The sequence below is a fragment of the Myxocyprinus asiaticus genome, chromosome 21, assembly GCF_019703515.2.
Source record: "Myxocyprinus asiaticus isolate MX2 ecotype Aquarium Trade chromosome 21, UBuf_Myxa_2, whole genome shotgun sequence".
Taxonomy (NCBI): domain Eukaryota; kingdom Metazoa; phylum Chordata; class Actinopteri; order Cypriniformes; family Catostomidae; genus Myxocyprinus; species Myxocyprinus asiaticus.
The window spans coordinates 39,090,021-39,112,159 of NC_059364.1; the positions used below are offsets into that span (position 1 = coordinate 39,090,021).

The 22,139-nt window shown below is 39.2% G+C and overlaps 1 protein-coding gene across 2 annotated transcripts in view; it reads right to left on the reverse strand.

The window, feature by feature from the left end:
• Positions 1–22,139, reverse strand: part of LOC127412291 (uncharacterized) — a 61,762-nt gene that overhangs the window by 24,275 nt on the left and 15,348 nt on the right. For both annotated transcript variants that reach the window (XM_051648529.1, XM_051648528.1), the window contains exons 6-13: positions 19,838–19,974; positions 19,655–19,697; positions 18,991–19,116; positions 18,787–18,885; positions 16,073–16,209; positions 15,415–15,457; positions 14,488–14,613; positions 14,283–14,381 (exon numbers count right to left, since the gene is read on the reverse strand). In XM_051648529.1, the coding sequence (XP_051504489.1) occupies positions 14,283–14,381; positions 14,488–14,613; positions 15,415–15,457; positions 16,073–16,209; positions 18,787–18,885; positions 18,991–19,116; positions 19,655–19,697; positions 19,838–19,974 (810 nt within the window). The remainder of the gene's footprint in view (positions 1–14,282; positions 14,382–14,487; positions 14,614–15,414; positions 15,458–16,072; positions 16,210–18,786; positions 18,886–18,990; positions 19,117–19,654; positions 19,698–19,837; positions 19,975–22,139) is intronic.

Here is a 22,139-nt window from a genome sequence, read left to right on the forward strand (position 1 = left end):
CCACTCTTATATAGGTCACCGAGTGTGGTAACCCCCCTCGCAATCCACCCTGACCAGCAGAAAGGGGACTTATTAATACATCATTTAGGGTTCTGCCATATGCTTGAGGCAACATTTAAATAAATGTCAGAATTAAACACTCTGGACACTTTTGTCCATACCGAGTGCAAATGCGAGATTATGGGGTGTAGCTTAACTTCTCCGATTAGTTTGATAGAAAGGCTTTGCAATGGCAAAATAGGGGCAGGAACTTCCCGTTCAATACAAAACCAGGGAGGGGCTCTCTCAGATGGAAGCCACCAATGAGCCAAATATCTGAGACCGAATGCATAATAATAAAACAAATTCTTGGTTAGGCCTAGCCCACCTTTGTCAATCGGCCGATGTAACTTATTAAAATGTAATCTAGGACGCTAACCATTCCAAAAGAAGGACTTCTCTTATTTCAAGGAATTTGACAGCACAGCGAAGGGGACATCTACAGGGAGAGATTGTAACGGAGTTAAATTTTGGAATACCATTCATTTTAATAACATTTACCTTCCCAAACATAGATAAATATAATGAAGCCCACGTGCTCACATCGCTCGAAAACCTTTTTATTAAGAGGTCAAAATTAACTAACTAAATCAGACAAATTTGCTGGGAATAAAATGCCCAAATATTTAATGCCCTGTTTGGGCCACTGGAAGGCGCCCGGCTGGAAAGCTGTTACTAGGCAGTACGCTGTCAGAGCCAAAGCTTCGGATTTAGACCAACTGACTCTGTACCCTAAGAAAAGGAATTAATAATTCTATAGGAGGCAAGGCATATATCTAATGGGGTCGGAGACGAATAATAAAATATCATCTGTGTAAAGCAAAAGCTTATGCGCCACACCTCCTGCCACCACCCCTGGAAAATCATCTTCCCTTCTTATCGCGGCTGCTAATGGTTCCAAGGCAAGACAGAACAATAATGGGGAAAGAGGGCAACCCTGATGGGTGCCTCTATCCAGAGTAAAATAATTTGAAATTAATCCATTTGTTTGTACCGCCACTACCGGGTGTCTATAAATCCTTAATCCATCCAATAAAAATATTCCTGAACCCATATATTTCCAAAATCTTAATAAGATAATCCCATTCTACCATATCAAATGCATTTTCAGCGTCAAGTGAGATGGCTGTGATCGGAGTCTGATCATTCGCCACTGACCACATAATATTTGAGATGCTTAATGTTATCAGAAGAGATGTGGCCCCTAATAAACCCCACCTGATCTATATGTATAAGAGATGTCATAACTTAATCAGTTAGCCAGAATTTTTGACAATAATTTAACGTCTAGCTGGATCAGGGAAATTGGACAGCAACTCTTGCTTGTATCTTTGTCCTTTTTAAGAATCAGACTGATACGGGCTTGTGTCATGGTTGGAGGAAGCTTTCCATTCTCCAATGATTCCGTATAAACTTCTAACAAAAGTGGAGCCAGTTCTGTAGCATAAGATCTAAAAAATGCAGCGGCAAAGCCATCTGGACCCGGAGCTTTGCCTGTAGGCAAGGCCTTAATTACCTCGCAAAGCTCCTCCAAGGTTATCTCAGAATCAAGATAATTTTTTTGTTAATTCGCCAATTTAGGGAGTTCTAATGGTTCGACAAAGTTTCTCATGTCTTCATCAGAAGACGAAGAACTATAGAGATCAAGATAGAATTCTTTAAAAGCATTATTAATATCAATGGCTGAGGTAAATATTTCACCACCAACAGATTTCACTGAGGGAATGGAAGAAAAAGATTCTCTCTGCTTTATATATCTATACCCTGAATAGCCAAAACTCCACATTCTGCGACAAAATAGTATTATATTTGTATTTCCATCAGGTCAATTCTCTGAGGCCGTCAGACGACATTCGGCACTTTAGCTCTGCCTCGGCACTTTTAATATTCCCTTCCAACTCCACGAGTTCTCGTGCTTTGGATTTTTGATTAATGAGGCCTACTGTATGATCCGATCCCTAAGAACAGCCTTAAGTGCCTCCCAAGCCATGCCCACAGAGGATACGGAGGACCAGTTGGTCTCCATATAAACACTGATTTCAGCCTTTAGCATTTGTTGGAATTCAGGATTTTGCAAAAGAGTTACATTAAAGTGCCAACTATATGATTTCTTTTTATCTGTATGTGGCAACACCTCTACACTCACCAGGGTGTGATCTGAAACTAAAATGTTTCCTATTGAACAATCAACAACAGTTGAAATGAAGGACTTAGTTATCAAAAAAATAAATAAATAAATAAAAAAAAAAAAAAAAAAAAAAAACAAATCTATTCTAGAATAAATCTTATGGACTGATGAAAAAAATTTACAGTCCCTACCAGATGGGTTCAAAAGTCTCCAAATATCTGTAAGATCAAAATTTTTACACATCCTTTGAAGTGTCACTGTTGCTCTAGGGGGCTTACACACATTTGCTTCACTATGATCAAGGAATGAGTCCATCAATAGATTCAAATCTCCTCCCAATATTATATCATTAAGGGTGCCAGCGGCTTGCAACCTCCCTTCAAGATCTAAATCTAAAGATCCAGCAGATCTAGGTAAGTATCAGTCTCTGCTTGCAACTTTTTCAGATAATGTTAAATCGCAGCTTGTTTAGAACATTCAACACACTTCTCTGTCCTCCCGCTCCACCGCCTGACACATCACTGACAGCAGATGTCTTCGCCACATTATTTTACTAATAAGGTTACAACCATCAGCAATACGTTCTTAGCACCTCACCCTGTCAAACACCTGTCTCCTGTATGCAACTCCTCTATGTTCTCTCCTCTGACTGACACTGAGGTCTCTAAACTCCTCCTCTCCAACTACCCCACCACCTGTTCCCTTGACCCCATTCCTTCTCACCTTCTCCAGGCCATCTCTCCATCCAGCTTACCTGCACTCACTCACATAATTAACACATCTCTACTTACAGGCACTTTTCCCACTACATTTAAGCAGCTTCGAGTAACCCCACTACTGAAGAAACCCACACTTAACCCCACACAAATTGAACACTACAGACCAGTCTCTCTCATCCCAGTCATGGCAAAAACACTTGAAAGGGCAGTTTTCAATCAAATCTCTACCTATCTCTCGCAAAACAAGCTGCTGGATGAAAATCAGTCAGGCTTCAAAAGTGGATACTTGTTGCTGAGACAGGCGAAAGCTGAATCCAGATCATCCATCCTAATTCTACTGGACCTTTCTGCAGCCTTCGACACAGTCAACCATCAGATCTTACTCTCCACCCTCTCTTCGCTGGGCATCACAGGAACTGTGCTAGACTGGTTTAATTCCTATCTCTCAGGTAGGTCCTTCAAGGTAGCCTTGAGGGGTGAGGTGTCCAAGTCACATCAGCTACTTACTGGGGTACCTCAGGGCTCAGTGCATGAGCCACTTCTCTTCTCTATATACACAACATCACTGGGACCCATCATTCAGGCACATGGTTTCTCTTACCACTGCTACGCTGATGACATGCAACTCTACTTGTCTTTCCAGCCCAACGACACCACTGTGACTACTCGAATCTCTGCCTACCTGGCAGACATCTCGGCCTGGATGAAGGAACACCACCTGCAACTTAACCCAGCCAAGACCAAACTCCTCGTCTTTCCAGCCAACCCCGCTGTTGAACATAACATCACCGTGCAGCTGGGTGCAACTACAGTAACGCCTTCCAAAACGGTCAGAAATCTAGGAGTAACCATCGATAACAAATTACATTTCACAGACCACATCTCAAAGACCGCAAGATCATGTAGATTTACACTCTACAATATCAGGAAGACCCTTCCCCTCTGAACATGCCACACAACTTCTTGTTCAGTCACTTGTCATAACTACACTGGACTACTGTAACGCTCTCATCGCAGGCCTCCCTACATGTGCAATTAGACCCCTGCAAATGATCCAGAATGCAGCAGCACGTCTGGTCTTTAATGAACCAAAGAGAGCACATTACACCACTCCATGTCTCTCTTCACTGGCTGCCGGTTGATGCACGTATCAAGTTCAAGGCTCTGATGCTGGCATACAAAACAGTCATTGGGTCTGCTCCAGCATACCTAAAATCATTTCTGCAGAGTTACGCGCCCACTAGCAGCCTCCGTTCGCTAAGGAACGTCGCCTTGTTGTACCAACACAAAGAGGCACCAAAAACACTTTCCCGGACTTTCGGCTTCATCATACCACGTTGGTGGAATGACCTTCCCAACTCCATCTGTGAAGCTGACTCACTTTCTGTCTTCAAAAAATGGCTAAAAACACATCTTTTCCATGAGCACTTAACCAGTCACTTAAAAAATACATAAATAATATCCTTGTTGCACTTTAATCTGTTTTGAATGCTATTCTGATGCTAGTGAAACTTTGTAATATGGCACTTTTCGTACCACTGTCTCCTTAAGATGATTCACTTGTGTGTTCCTCTTTTGTAAGTCGCTTTGGATAAAAGCGTCTGCCAAATGAATAAATGTAAATGTAAGATCTATAAAAAAAAAGCCCTGATCATCAGCGTTAGGTGCGTAAATATTAGCCAAAATCAACCTTTGCCCCTGAATCTCTGCTAAAACAATAATGACTCTTCCTAATTTATCTTTAATCTGTTTGAGACATTAGAATAGTAGATGCTTACTTATCAGTGTAATGACTTCCCTGCTCTTACTTGAGCCAGCACTAAAGAAAGCATGTCCACCCCATATCTTCCCAAATTTGTCAGCTTCCTGTGGGGAAAGATGCATATCTTGAAGAAACACTATATCATATTTCTTACATTAAAGAAAAGAAATAACCTTCCTTCTTTTTATGGGGTGCCCCAACCCATTCACATTTCACATGGAGAGAAACAATTCACTCATATTAACATTCAACATTGACATATTAGAAAAAATAGTGTCAAAAATAAAATTATAAAAAGACCACATTCCAACATTGTTGCAACAATCAAAACACAAATTTCCCCCAGGAGGAAAAAAAAAAAAAAAAAAACGAAAAATGAAAAACGTGCGCATTAACCCCACGCACGACAGTGCCAACCGGCGTCCATCTCTCTAAACTCAAAAAGTCCATGTATGCCTACGAGAGCACCCGCGACAACTTTGTCATCGGATTGCTCAAGTCCAGTGCTTCCTATTCAAATTCTGGTAAATAAGCACCTCCAGTGCCATTCTAAATGCATATTATAAGTGAACCGAACAATTGAGCATCTACATCTGAGATGTTGTTCGTGAGTAGCACTCAAATATTGCGCACCACGTGAAGGCTAAAAATAGTGTGTGCACCGAGTGCACTAGTGTGTGTGTGTGTGTGTGTGAACAGAGCAGCGCCATTCACTGACGCGCTGGAGCTGCGCGTGCATTTTGTAATTCACAGAGCTACTGCACGTCTTCCAGTGGCTTTGAATAAAATGCATGAGTCATATGAACTACTTTAATTGTGTTTTTATGGTTCTTTTATGTCATTTTTTTGAGCTTGACTGTAACGAACATGACTAACACACAATATCGGATTTGTATCAGGCTCGCCGGACCGATACCCAATCCAATTAAAAGCTTCAGAATCAGAGCTGATACTGATCCAGGTATCAGATCAGTGCATCCCTAATATATATACAGTTGTGCTCAAAAGTTTGCATACCCTTGGAGAATTGGTAATATATGTACCATTTTTAAAGAAAACATGAGTGAGCAGGCAAAACACATTTCTTTTATTTCTTATGGGATTCATATTCAACTGTAGGTTATAACAGAATGGCAAAATCATAAAACAAAACATGGCAACAAAGAAAAAAATGAAATGACCCCTGCTCAAAAGTCTGCATACCCTTAGTTCTTAATACTGTGTATTGCCCCCTTTAGCATCAATGACAGCGTGCAGTCTTTTGTAATAGTTGTCTAAGAGGCCCCAAATTCTTGCAGGTGGTATAGCTGCCCATTCGTCTTGGCAAAATGCCTCCAGGTCATGCAAAGTCTTTGGTCGTCTTGCATGAACCGCACTTTTGAGATCTCCCCAGAGTGGCTCGATGATATTAAGGTCAGGAGACTGTGATGGCCACTCCAGAAACATCACCTTTTTCTGCTGTAACCGCTGGAGGGTCAACTTGGCCTTGTGCCATTTGGGTGATTTCTGTTCCCATTATGATTTAAAAAGGAGCCAAACAACTATGTGATAATTAATGGCTTCGTATGATCACTATCCTTAAATAAAAGACATTGCATGATCAGTCATATTTTCAAAATCAATGCCAAAATTTCACAAATATTGCCAGGGTATGCAAACTTTTGAGCACAACTGTATATCGCAATATCCAAATACATCGGCAACTCCCGGGCTGAGGGATCGGTGAATATTCTTGCTTTAGTGATTTTGCATTGAAAAATTCATTTATTTAAAAACGAAATACTTAAATCAAATACATTTCTAAATTCAAATTGCACTCCAAACGAAACGAAAAAGCAAATAAAATAATGTGATAAAAGAATAATATATATATATATATATATATATATATATATATATATATATACATACACATATATATATATATATATATACACATATATATATACACACATATATATACACACATATATATACACACACATATACACTATATTGCCAAAAGTATTCGCTCACCCATTCAAATAATTGAATTCAGGTGTTCCAATCACTTCCATGGCCACAGGTGTATAAAATTAAGAACCTAGGCATGCAGACTGCTTCTACAAACATTTGTGAAAGAATGGCCCGCTCTCAGGAGCTCAGTGAATTCCAGCGTGGTACTGTGATAGGATGCCACCTGTGCAACAAGTCCAGTCGTGAAATTTCCTCGCTACTAAATATTCCACAGTCAACTGTCAGTGGTATTATAACAAAGCGGAAGCGATTTGGAATGACAGCCAACTCAGCCACGAAGTGGTTGGCCACGTAAAATGACAGAGCGGGGTCAGCAGATGCTGAGGCGCATAGTGCGCAGAGGTCGCCAACTTTCTGCAGAGTCAATCGCTACAGACCTCCAAAGTTCACGTGACCTTCAGATTAGCTCAAGAACAGTGCGTAGAGAGCTTCATGGAATGGGTTTCCATGGCCGAGCAGCTGTATCCAAGCCATACATCACCAAGTGCAATGCAGAGCGTCGGATGCAGTGGTGTAAAGCACGCCGCCACTGGACTCTAGAGCAGTGGAGAGGCGTTCTCTGGAGTGACGGTTCACGCTTCTCCATCTGGCAATCTGATGGACGAGTCTGGGTTTGGCGGTTGCCAGGAGAACGGTACTTGTCTGACTGCATTGTGCCAACTGCGAAGTTTGGTGGAGGGGGGATTACGGTGTGGGGTTGTTTTTCAGGAGCTGGGCTTGGCCCCTTAGTTCCAGTGAAAGGAACTCTGAATGCTTCAGCATACCAAGAGATTTTGGACAATTCCATGCTCCCAACTTTGTGGGAACAGTTTGGGAATGGCCCCTTCCTGTTCCAACATGAATGCGCACCAGTGCACAAAGCAAGGTCCATAAAGACATGGATGAGCGAGTTTGGTGTGGAAGAACTTGACTGGCCTGACCTCAACCCGATAGAGCACCTTTGGGATGAATTAGAGCGAAGACTGCGAGCCAGGCCTTCTCGTCCAACATCAGTGTCTGACCTCACAAATGTGCTTCTGGAAGAATGGTCAAAAATTCCCATAAACACACTCCTAAACCTTGTGGAAAGCCTTCCCAGAAGAGTTGAAGCTGTTATAGCTGCAAAGGGTGGGCCGACATCATATTAAACCCTATGGATTAAGAATGGGACGTCACTTAAGTTCATATGCGTCTAAAGGCAGAGGAGCGAATACTTTTGTCAATATAGTGTATATATACATATATATATATATATATACATATACATACATTATATATATATATATATATATATATATATATATACACACACACACACATATACACACACACACACACACACACACCTTTCCATTTACTGTCAGGCATATATCCATCTAAACATGCAGGCAGAAAATTACTTACACAAATGAAGACATAAAAACAATTATAAATATAAAATAATAATTATAATGATGATAATAATCACTGAAATATAAATCATGGTTAGAGGTGAACATGTTTTTTTATTATTTAATGTTTTAATCACAGATGTATAGGCTGCAGAGTTGTGTTCACAATGAACTGCTCTGTAGAAATAAACTGAACTGAACTCAAAGCACCTCCTGAGCTGAGATGTCTGAGGTCATTTGCAGCACTCATAGACGATACTGTTCTTGCAACAAAAAACAGAACAAAAAAAATCAGAAGACAGAAACAAAGAAAGAGTGAGAACCTTTTAGATGCGTGTGATCCACGAGACTGCACGCCTCCGTATCAGTGCGTCATACATGTGCATAGACGGCTTCTCTGTCATCTGTTCTTAATAATATAATAAAGTGTTTCTTCAAGCGCATGTCTGTGTCTACGGGCAGACTATTTGTAATATTAATTTGATAATAATAATAGGCTAATAAATAATAATTATTATTTAATACATGGGAAAACAATATTGTCTTGACATCGTCGAAGGCATCAGCTATTGGCGATCACTCTGACCATCGTCGATCCCCGAGATCATCGTCTATCGGCACAACCCTTGTGCATTTCTCTCTATAAATTAACAAAATGTTCAGACAGTCTCCTTGCTGGTTTTTCCAACATATTCAGAATCATTACCGCTTTTGCCGGTGTCGCTGCGGCTCGCTTCGTGCGTGCACTTGTAAAATTTACATTTTAAAGGCTCATTATTACAGTTTAGTATTTCTCTGTAATGTAGAACAGTGTTAGCAATGTTACTTATAACATTCTTTCTCAGCCCTGAAACTCAAACCATTTTCTGATGCCCCCCAAAATATATATATTTAAGTAATTAAATTAATATCATAAATGTGCGACTAGTCGACTTATGGCTTAAATTAATGCCTACTAGTCGACTAGGAAAATCTTTGGTCAGGGGCAGCCCTATTGGAAATAATGACCATCTTTATGTTTGGAGGAAAAAAGGGTGAGGCTTGAAAGCCGAAGAACACCATCCCAACCGTGAAGCATGGGGGTGGCAGCAACATGTTGTAGGGGTGCTTTGCTGTAGGAGGGACTGGTGCACTTCACAAAATAGATGGCATCATGAGGAAGGAAAATTATGTGGATATATTGAAGCAACATCTCAAGACATCAGCCAGGAAGTTAAAGCTCGGTCGCAAATTAGTTTTCCAAATGGACAATGACTTCAAGCATACCACCAAAGTTGTGGCAAAATGGCTTAAGAACAACAAAGTCAAGGAATTGGAGTGGCCATCACAAAGCCCTGACTTCAATCTGATAGAAAATTTGTGGGCAGAACTGAAAAAGTGTGTGTGAGCAAGGAGGCTGTTGGGCCTCATGTATTCAGATAGAAGACAAAGGCAGGCCTAACAGTCATAAAAAACATTCCTCAAGCCCCCTCCTAAGTCATAAATCTTACTGATAAAATCGCGCCAAAATCAAACAAAGGGAGTCCTAAACAGACTACAGATCCATGAAGCCTTGCCCACTAAAGGATCGAGCACTCAAGTCCTATTGGATGAGGCACACAACAGAACGTCCCTCAAACATGACATCATCCGGACTTCAAATAATTCTGAAAATGCTTCCAAAGTTGCTTCCGGCGACTTCGTTCACCGAATACGGACGTAGCTTTTTGCTGCTCTCCGGTGCAACCTCGTGGCATAAGGAAGTAATGTCCGACTTGAAACTGTAGCCATACAATCTCCATCTCGCTGGACGAGTTGAGATTACTCTGTGTTCGACCGAACACACTAACGGATCCGAAGGAGACCGCCGAGCAATTCGCATCTTCATCCGTTGGCCTACAGAAGTGAAGAGATTAAAGATTTCTTCCTTCTTCAATCAAGTCGACATTTCTGAGTTCTCCGCCAGCCCGCCGAGAATCAACAGCCGTACCGCCCGCCGACAGCGCGAGGAAACGGCCCGTCATCACCCGAGCCTCAAGGAACAAGGTCAAAGTTAAAGGACGGAGGAACACACATTCTACCTGTGTCCTCATGCGATTCAAGTAAGAGGTTTACGTCTGGGCAGAGATAGAATATTATAGCGTGTTATTCTTGTGTTTCAAGGTTTTTGCTTGTACAGTTTACGGATCGCCATGTCCGCTCATTATTAATACTCAGGGTATTAATTATCACGAATTTGTTTTGCTGTATTGTGGTCCAACCAGATTGGACTGTTGTGCATTTTCGCCATCGCGGGTGAGACAGCAACCGAGTTCATCCATTAAAGATTCAAATAACAAAGGACTTTTACGAGCCTCGCTCGTAAAACCGCGTCTCTGAGTGATGAATGCGGCTGTTTTATCTCCAGCTATCGCGAAATCAGCTTTCGGGCTGTCACTGAATAATCTCTATCTCTCTCTCACTAACCACACTGACACACACACCTTATGTGTTATAGGATTATTTTATTTCCATATCTAATCATATCACTGTTTAGTTTGTAGTTGTAAGTCGGAAGTTCATTGACTGCATTGTATTAATTATTAATTGATATTACTGCATAAATAAACTTCGTTTATATTACAAAGAGAAGTGTTTTGGTTTGTTTTGCATACACCTGTGTCATGCTGACGGGATGTCAGTGCTCGGATTCAAACCTTCATTCATTGTTTTATTTTCCGAAAATCGATATTCTTCGGATGTCGATTTTCCTAAGAAAACAATCTAATATTGAGACTGTTTTAATATTCGGTTATTAGTCCCTGATTTCAGGGTGGTGCCCCGTCAATGTTAATCCTTATTAATATTCTATAGATTTTTGATAATTGATAATTATCTTTGATTGAATTAGAATGATCAATAAGCTAGTGTTAATTTTAATGTTTCATCGATGTTAACAATTGATAAGTGTTGATTTTAAAGGATTAAAAAAAAGCTAACATTGATTCTCATCAATGTTCTATTGATTTTAATAATTAATAATTATCTTTGATAATTATTAATTATTGCTAATAACCAAACTTGCTCCTAAACGTAGCACACTACATTTACTGGAGTCCTATATGAGGTTTTAATGAGTTAGATCCAATTAATTTAAATATTGATTAATAACTACAGAAATAATTATTAATTATTTCTGATAGTAACCCTGATCTAAACAACCAGTAAAGCCCTACAAGGCCTACAAACCTGACACAGTTACACCAGTTCTGTCTGGAGGAATGGGCCAAAATTCCAGCAACTTATTGTGAGAAGCTTGTGGAAGGCTACCCAAAACATTTGACCCAAGTTAAACAATTTAAAGGCAATGCTACAAAATACTAACAAAGTGTATGTAAACTTCTGACCCACTGGGAATGTGATGAAAGAAAGAAAAGCTGAAATAAATAATTCTCTCTACTATTATTCTGACATTTTCACATTCTTAAAATAGTGATCCTAACTGACCTAAGACAAGGAATGTTTTCTATTAAATATCAGGAATTGTAAAAAACTGTATTTGGCTAAGGTGTATGTAAATTCTGACTTCAACTATACACTGGCAGCCAAAAGTTTGAAATAATGTACAGATTTTGCTGTTTCTGAAGGAAATTGGTACTTTAATTCACCAAAGTGGCATTCAACTGATCACAAAGTATAGTCAGGACATTACTGATGTAAAAAACAGCACCATCTTTGAAAAAAGCCATTTTTGATCAAATCTAGACAGGCCCCATTTCCAGTAGCCGTCACTCCAACACCTTATCCATGAGTAATCACGTTAAATTGCTAATTTGGTACTAGAAAATCACTTGACATTGTATCAAACACTGATGAAATCTATTTGGTTCGTTAAATGAAGCTTAACATTGTCTCTGTGTTTGTTTTTGAGTTGCCACAGTATGCAATAGACCGGCATGTCTTAAGGTCAATATTAGGTCAAAAATTGCAAAAAAGAAACAGCTTTCTCTAGAAACTCGTCAATCAATCAAATGAAGGCTATACAATGCTTGAAACTGAAGATTTCATACAAAGGTGTACACTACAGTCTTCAAAGACAAAGGACAACTGGCTCTAACAAGGACAGAAAGAGATGTGGAAGACCAGATGTACAACTAAACAAGAGGATAAGTACATCAGAGTCTCTAGTTAATAGACACCTCACATGTCCTCAGCTGACAGCTTCATTGAATTCATTGAATTAGACAGCCACATCTATGGCAAGTGCTACAGGAAGTGTGGGGTGAAATGTCACCTGAGTATCTGGACAAACTGACAGCTAGAATGTCAAGGATCTGCAAAGTTGTCACTGCTGCACGTGGAGGATTTTTTGATGAGAACTCTTTGAAGTAGTTTTCAAATTGTAATAGCAATGTTTCACGTTATTAATGTCCTGACTATATATTGTGATCAGTTGAATGCCACTTTGGTGAATAAAAGTACCAATTTCTTTTCATAAGAGCAAAGTCATTATTCCAAACTTTTGACCGCCAGTGTATATACATACATATATACATATACAACCGATCAGCCACAACAATAAAACCACCTGCCTATTATTGTGTAGATCCCCCTTCATGCCGCCAAAACAGCACCAACTCGCATCTCAGAATAGCATTCTGTGATGCTACTCTTCTCAACACAATTGTACAGGGCGGTTATCTGAGTTACCGTAGACTTTGTCAGTTAGAACCGGTCTGGCCATTCTCTGTTGACCCCTCTCATCAACATGGCGTTTCCTTACACATAACTGCCACTCACTGGATGTTTTTTTGTTTTTGGGACCATTCTGAGTAAATTCTAGAGACTGTTGTGTGTGAAAATCCCAGGAGATCAGCAGTTACAGAAATACTCAAACCAGCCCATCTGGCACAAACAATCATGCCACGGTCCAAATCACTGAGATAAAATTTTTTACCCATTCTGATAGTTGATGTGTACATTATTTTATGCACTGCAGCCCTGATTAGATAACCACATTTTTGTCTCACCCAAAATCTATTAGTTCACTTCAGAAGACATGGATTAAACCACTTGAGTCCTATGGATTACTTTTACGCTTGAAAATTGGGTCACCATTCACATGCATTGTAAGGAACAACGTGTTCCACAGAAGAAATAAAGTCATACGAGTTTGAGACAGCATAAGGGCCCAAACATACTTCACTTAAGTACGCCAATGCAGACGTGAGCGCTTCGCCAACGCATGGCCAACAAGTGGTTCCGTTGTACATACATTACCTTGGACCACAAGGGGGCGAAAGAGTTTTTTAGGTACCACGAAACTGGGTGTGTGTCAACATGTTGACAGTTGAGGAGTGTGCTTTTGTATTTGCTAAAAAGACAACAGACAGATATGTTTGTATAATTTAACTTCTTTGGTAAGACTCTTTTCAAATTGCTGCTCTGCCATGACAGTTGTTGACTGAAAAAAGAAAATCCACTGTAGCAACCCCTTGTGGCAACACTTAGAATACAGTACGCACTTGCGTTAGGGTATGAATTTCACTCTGACACATTTCACAACGCAACGACATGTGAAATCGAGCTTCCATAGCAAGATGCGTCTGCGTTCACATACTTACGTAGAGTATGTTTGGGCCTTAAGGGTGAGTAAATGATAAGAGAATTATCATTTTTGGGTGAAATATTCCTTTAATGTAAACCGTTGCCAGAAATGTAATATCAGTAATGCATGTATATATTTTGTCTCTAAAGTTCTGAGTCTGCCATGTATGTGGCAATCTGCTTTAACATTTGTTTTTCAGGATTGAGGCTCCTCACGGGTCCTCACTCCCTGTTTCTACTTATCACTCAAGGATGGCACACACATACCAGCAGTCTCTTCCTTTCCCTCGGAAGCTCACATATTTGTATTGTGAGTTTAAGGGTTCCCACACTTTGACCAATGAATTTCCATGAATTTTCCAGTCATTTGTGATTTTGACTCAGACTGATTCGCAAATGAATAAGGCTGATTTGTGAAGTTAGTGAAAAGAATCGAATAAAAAGAAGAATTCACTCACAAATCAGAACTCTCTATCAATTGCGAGATAGTTTTCCTATACATAAACTCTGCAATATCCACCCAATTGAATAACTTAGTGCTGATAAAAGGTCTATCGCTTGATGTTTCAGAAAACATTTTCAAACATACCAACCATCACTGAATGGACGTTATAAAGTGAAACAACACCTTTTATACCTGTCCCATGTTGATCGGAAAGTACTAAAGTGTCTGTTTTACTCACATCAGGAAGGGCCGTAGTAACAACACCCTCATACACTGTATTGTCAATGTCCTCTGTTCCTCTTGGGGCCACTTTCACATCAACCGCACATTCTTTTCCCTGACATCACAAGCAGTTATAGTACAGAAATTAGAACATCTGCAATAAACAATGATTCATCGAAAACAATCTGGGATTTTAGCACATGAAATATACAATGACTCACCAGATTTTTCAGTGTAGTAAAATGCACTTTAACCCCAGGCACCAGGTTTGATCTCTTTCCAATAAAGGCATCAAAGACAAACGAAAATTTCTTCAGATCCTCCCGTTCAATGATACCACCGTAATTCTGAGGGTCAGTGAACAAAACAGTGCTGTATATTGTTTGATATTCAAGAAAGTGATTGTTTTGGAAGAAAAGTTTTATTTCAAAAACTTTCAATGCTCACTCATTCATTCATTCAAAAAACAAAAGTGAGAGAGACATTTTAAATAGTGAATGTTTTTGAAAAATAATGGGTTAATAAAATTCGGTATTAAACAAAACTCATTTACTTAAATGTTTTACGCACAATTGATAGTTGCGGCCCTGGATGCTGATATACTGATATAATGTGAATTTATTCACAGCTGAAGGGGTTGCTTGACAGTAGACGTAGACCGATATATCGGTTTTACGATTAATCTGTGCCGATAGTTGGTTTTTGGAACTATCGGTTATCGGAAAAAATTTTGGTCGATAGTTGATGATAGTTTTTTCTTCATTTCAAAATAAGAGTCCCCGGTGTGTTTCGAGATTGTTTATACTTAAATCTGGCGTATGCATCAAATCTTCAAAATCTGTTTTCTGGATGTTATTGGGATTTTAGTTGAACAAAAAACTGCATCTGGGATTTCATTCATTTTGGAATCTTTGTCTTTGCCCGCCATAGTAAAGAAAGAATAAACATTTATTTTACTTTCTATAAATAGATTTTAAAATCTAATTGGCTGATTAATCGGTTATTGGCTTTTCCCACCACCTTTGTTATCGTTATCTGTAAAAACCACTAATGGTCGACCTCTACTTAACAGTGTCCAACATTCACAATATAACATGGTTTCTTGTCATTTACTGCTTATATAAAATATTATTAGCAAAAGTACTTACACCAATAAATGAAATGACTCCCAATGACTGCCCACGGGGAGTGCTGAAAAAAATAAAAATAAAATAAAAAATGCAATTATTTCAACATACTCTTCTTAACGGTTTGAATTTCTCAAAACCACTATTTTTTATTTATTTATTTTTTATCCCCTTTTCTCCCCAGTTTGGCATGCTCAATTCCCACTGCTTACTAGATCCTCGTGGTGGCGCGGTTACTCACCTCAATCCGGGTGGCGGAGGACAAGTCTCAGTTGCCTCTGCTTCTGAGATATTCAGCCCGTACATCTTGACATGTGGCTCGCTGTGCATGACACCGCAGAGACTCATAGCATGTGGAGGCTCATGCTATTCTCCGCGATCCACGCACAACTTACCACACACCCCATTGAGAGCGAGAACCACTAATCGCGACCACGAGGAGGTTACCCCATGTGACTCTACCCTCCCTAGCAACCGGGCCGATTTGGTTGCTTAGAAGACCTGGCTGGAGTCACTCAGCAAACCCTGAATTCGAACTCGCAACTCCAGGGGTGGTAGTCAGCGTCAGTACTCTCTGAGCTACCCAGGCCTCCTTCCACAACTAACTATTTTATCCAAAAGGTAGAGACGCAATGATTTTCTCTAAAGATACAAATCAGGAGTATGACTAAGGATTTACTTTGCCGAAATATTCTTGAACATTGCCAACTTTGATGCCATTGTCTTCGAAGGTTCGATCTTGGTGTCTTTCGATGCCAGCTGATCTTTTTTCTTCTGAGATTGGGGTGGACAGGCTTTACCGGGGGGAGGCATGTTCTGAAACAAAACCACACCAACTATTGCTCTGCAAATCGGCAACCCACAATAGACTGATAAAACACCAATTCTTCAGTAGGGCTGAAACAATTAGTCTACATTATCGACAACGTCGACAATAAAAAATTGGAGACAAAATTTTTTGTTGCTGAATAGTCGTTCGATATCATTTAACGTAACATGAGATCACATTGAACTCTAATGATGGCGTGTAAGTGGAGCACTGCAGTTCACGCCTGACTGAGGAGAGGAAGTAAACAGCTCACAGTCCAGACGCACTCCAAACTGTTTAAGGTAATGTAGATCGCAAAGTATGAGGAAATCAAAAAAATATATAAAATAAGTAAATACAGAAGCACTCTCGTTGTGAAATAAAGCAGAGCAGGAGTTACCGTTCAACTGAAGCAAAACTTGCATGTCAGAACACCTTTAAAGAAAACACCCCGGTGTTATATCTTTAATGCATCCTTTATTAAAGTTAAAATAATCAGGAAGCAGGTCATGTAAATAAGGACAAACTCTGAAATTGGCACTTCTCTATGCGGTCAGCGCCGCTTCTTTGAGTCACATGAAGTGACCCGATCTAAAGGGGGAGAGATTGAGACTGCACCCGGCTAAAGCTCACTCTGGCACGGGGACGCTTGTACCTCACGCACACTTGCTGCTGCTAGATTATAACGCGATGACTCGCGATGTAGTGAATCATAATACATAAGTGTTATAGTGGTTATCTTATCGTGAAAAACTCTGCAACAAACAGCTCTATTAAGAAGAGAGAGTTTGTTTTTGGATGGATCGAAGTGAACAAAAAGGTGAGAGAGTGTAGTCTTCGCCCATTAAACACTGCAACAAAATTGTTTTGTTTCGTTTTCCAACATAAATATCTGAAACTCCTTTAAAACAACGTACATTTACATTAGGAGCTATACTGCAGAAGAAAAAATTGCTATCTGAGAACATTGAATAATACGAAATATTTTAAAATATCTAAAATCCTTAAAACATGATACATTTACCTGAGAAGCAACATATAAGATATTTAGACTTGTTTTCAAAGAATGTCTTGAATATAAGTATATTTTGACTTTACTGTACTGGCAGAAGTATGAACAAGTGAAAAAAATACACTTCTATACAAAATATACTCATATTAATAAACTCATAAATTACAGACGTACATTCTCTGAAAGCAAGTCTAAATATCTTATATGTTGCTTCTCAAGTAAATGTATCTTTTTTTTAAGGATTTTTAGATATTTTTAAACGGAAAACAAGACAAAACACAGTGAATTTTGCAGTGAATTTTCTTTCCTTTAATTCAGTGAATGCAATTTAGAGGTATTTTTAAAAGATGATTTTGTCCTCTTTATTGTTAGTAAGCACGTTTAATGCAACCTTTTATAGCGGGGCACAAGCTGAATAATCGGTTAAGAGCTAATGTTTAATTGTCGCAATAATCGCTGAATAGTCGAATAATCGTTCTAATAATTGTTAGATTAGTCGATTATCAAAATAATCGTTAGTTGCAGCTAGGACTGGATGATATGGCTTCAGAATTTATATCTCGATATTTTTCAGCAAACTGAAGATATTCGATATATATCTCGATAAATATGTTTTTGCTCTGAAATAGCATAAGTGTTTGTTTCTTTTTTAAATCAGAGGAACCATGATTTCATCTAAACAGCCATTGTAGCCATGTTGAATTAATAATTCAAAGGTTTTTTTATAAAAATATGTTTAAAAATGATGGTGTGTTTCCTACAGTTTTTCACTAAATGAATACAAGGGAGAGTAAAATGTAATCATTTTCATTGATTTGAACATTTCTACTTATATTTAACATACAATCATATATGGAAGCTTAATAAAAATCTTATTTACCGTCATATATTTTTACTAACAAGTTTTTCTTTGTGAATGAACAAGGTGTGCAAAAACTACTTCACTTAGCCTATTTTTTGGAAACCAGATGAATATTGCATATTACTAAATTATTACTGTGGAACCCAGTCAAGTTTATTATTGTAATATAATACTGAATTATTATTTTCAGGATAAGATTTTTTAAAGATAAATTAATATATTTCTGTCCTATTTACTTCACCCTAAACTAGGGTTTTAATTTTGACACTGTATGCAGTCATGTTTATTTCACCTTCACCAGTAGCTTTTATTGTGAAATGGAAAATGCAATGTTTGTTTGACAGTTTCGCTTCTTGTGAACCACTGTCAAACTCTCCTTTACTGTTCCGCTTTTGTAGATTTGTATAATAACTTTATAGCGGTTACTAATGTTTGGAATTGCACGAATGCTTGAACCAGCAGTGCTTCACATTGCAGGTGAACTGCGCTAAAAACACGAGCCCCCGCTGTTTTCCTATACATAAACTCTGTACAAGAGCAATATCCACCCAACTGAATAACTTAGTGCTGATAAAAGGTCTATCGCTTGATGTTTCAGAAAACATTTTCAAACATACCAACCATCACTGAATGGATGTTATAAAGTGAAACAACACCTATTATACCTGTCCCATGTTGATCGGAAAGTACTAAAGTGTCTGTTTTACTCACATCAGGAAGGGCCGTAGTAACAACACCCTCATACACTGTATTGCCAATGTCCTCTGTTCCTCTTGGGGCCACTTTCACATCAACCGCACATTCTTTTCCCTGACATCACAAGCAGTTATAGTACAGAAATTAGAACATCTGCAATAAACAATGATTCATCGAAAACAATCTGGGTTTTAGCACATGAAATATACAATGACTCACCAGATTTTTCAGTGTAGTAAAATGCACTTTAACCCCAGGCACCAGGTTTGATCTCTTTCCAATAAAGGCATCAAAGACAAACGAAAATTTCTTCAGATCCTCCCGTTCAATGATACCACCGTAATTCTGAGGGTCAGTGAACAAAACAGTGCTGTATATTGTTTGATATTCAAGAAAGTGATTGTTTTGCAAGAAAAGTTTTATTTCAAAAACTTTCAATGCTCACTCATTCATTCATTCAAAAAACAAAAGTGAGAGAGACATTTTAAATAGTGAATGTTTTTGAAAAATAATGGGTTAATAAAATTCGGTATTAAACAAAACTCATTTACTTAAATGTTTTACGCACAATTGATAGTTGCGGCCCTGGATGCTGATATACTGATATAATGTGAATTTATTCACAGCTGAAGGGGTTGCTTGACAGTAGACGTAGACCGATATATCGGTTTTATGATTAATCTGTGCCAATAGTTGATTTTTGGAACTATCGGTTATCGGAAAAGAAATCTGTCGACAGTTGATGATAGTTTTTTCTTCATTACAAAATAAGATTCCCTGGTGTGTTTCGAGATTGTTTATACTTAAGTCTTAACATTCACAATATAACATGGTTTCTTGTCATTTACTGCTTATATAAAATATTATTAGCAAAAGTACTTACACCAATAAATGAAATGACTCCCAATGAGCGTCCACGGGGAGTGCTGAAAAAGAAATTGCAATTATTTCAACATTCTCTCCTTAATGGTTTGTATTTCTCAAAACCACTAGCTTTTTATCCAAAAGGTAGAGACGCAATGATTTTCTCTAAAGATACAAATCAGGAGTATGACTATGGATTTACTTTGCTGAAATATTCTTGAACATTGCCAACTTTGGTGCCATCGTCTTGGAAGGTTCGATCTTGGTGTCTTTCGATGCCAGCTGATCTTTTTTCTTCTGAGATTGGGGTGGACAGGCTTTACCGGGGGGAGGCATGTTCTGAAACAAAACCACACCAACTATTGCTCTGCAAATCAGCAACCCACAACAGACTGATAAAACACCAATTCTTCAGTAGGGCTGAAACGATTAGTCTACATTATCGACAACGTCGTCAATAAAGAAATTGTAGACCAAAACTTTAGTTGTTGAATAGTCGTTCGATCTCATTTAACATAACATGAGATCACATTGAACTCTAATGATGGCACGTAAGTGGAGCACTGCAGTTCACGCCTGACTGAGGAGAGGAAGTAAACAGCTCACAGTCCAGACACACTCCAAACTGTTTAAGGTGATGTAGATCGCAAAGTATGAGGAAATCATACAAAAATACAAAATAAGTAAATACAGAAGCACTCTCGTTGTGAAAAAAAAAACAGAGCAGGAGTTACCGTTCAACTGAAGCAAAACTTGCATGTCAGAGCACCTTTAAAGAAAACACCCCGGCATTATATCTTTAATGCATCCTTTATTAAAGTTAAAATAATCAGGAAGCAGGTCATGTAAATAAGGACAAACTCAGCGCCGCTTCTTTTAGTCACATGAAGTGACCCGATCTAAGGGGGACGGCTAAAGAACACTCTGGCACAGGGACGCTTGTACCTCACGCACGCTTGCTGCAGCTAGATTATAATGAGATGGCTTGCGACATAGTGAATCATAATACATAACTGTTACGGTGGTTACCTTATCGTGAACAAAATCGGCAACACACAGCTCTATTAAGAAGGGAGAGTTTGTTTTTGGATGGTGTAACAAGGTTTAAAATGGGCAAGGAGGCGGAGGGTCACGTGACGCCATGCAAGAAGCAGACGTGTGAGCGACGAGCTCTGCGCACTTTGCTAAATTTTCAATTATTTTCATGTTATAATCTGGTGAATTTGATACACCCAGTTACACAATTGCTCTTTGATGCAAAACTTGGCAAAGAAGTCAAAATCCTCGGGCTTTGGAGACATTAAAAGACACTTACGTGTTCAGGATGAAAGCCCCGACAGGCCTACAGACCAAGGACTCGATTTGGATGGCGCGGCGGGAGAAGGAATCCAGCGTCAGTTGTCCAACATGTCGGTGATGATGACGAAGATTCTTGCTGACTTGGAGGATCTCGCTGTAATACGGCGATCGATTACGGCGATGGAAATAAAATTCTCTGAGCTAGTTACAAGAGTGTCAGATGTTGAGATACGAATCGATTTTCTGGAATCTTCGGAGAGGGAATTAACCGCTAATCCACCCGCGACCAAAGTTGATTTGTAACATCTCTTTGAAAAGCTTGAAGATCTTGCGAATAGAAGCCGCAGGAATAATGTCAGAATTGTTGGAATTCCTGAGCATGAAGAGGGCAGAGATATGGTGAAATTCCAAGACGAGTTTTTCCTGAGTCTGCTCGACATAACAGGCCACAAGCTTGAAATCGAGCGAGCTCACAGAGTCCCAAGCTCACAGATCTGCTCACGGAGATAGGCCCCGACTGATTCTGGCCAGATTTCTGAGATCATCCGATAAAGATCTTGCGTTGCGCCAGGCGAGGAGCAAAGGGAAGCTTTCTTGGAAGAACCATAATATTTTCTTGTTCCCGGACTTTGCAAACTCGACAAGAGAAACACGATCGGTTCAAGGAACTCTTACATCACCGAAATATCTCGTTTGCTCTGATGTTTCCAGCCAAACTGAGAATAGAAACGAAGGTCGGTCACAAAGTATTTATATGTCCCAATCAGGCAATGTCTTTTATAGAATCAATGGCTGAGCAAACCATTGGATGTTTCTCATGTGAGTGGGTCAACTCGCTGTACTTTTGAGGAAGCTGGGCGACATTTTGGGTTTTTTGAGTTGGCTCCGCCGTGCGGCTGGAGCTTGTTTTGTGAATAACACTTTCCTTAAATAAATTTTGCATTGAAGTTCCCTGCTAGTTTGAAAGTGGACACTACAGATGACTGCAAAATATCTACATGCTCACACAAAGGATGTCTTTTATAAAGCTGACGGATTGTGTAAGTCATGGTATTTATGTTTATGCGGCCTCTGAGTGAATTGACTCGACCATCCGGGGAACCGGGATGCCGGTTTTGTTTCTTTTTGTGTTGGTTACGCCTAGCGGCTGGAGCTTGTTCTATTGAATAACATTCCTTTGGAACAGCTGTGGATTAATCTGTTCG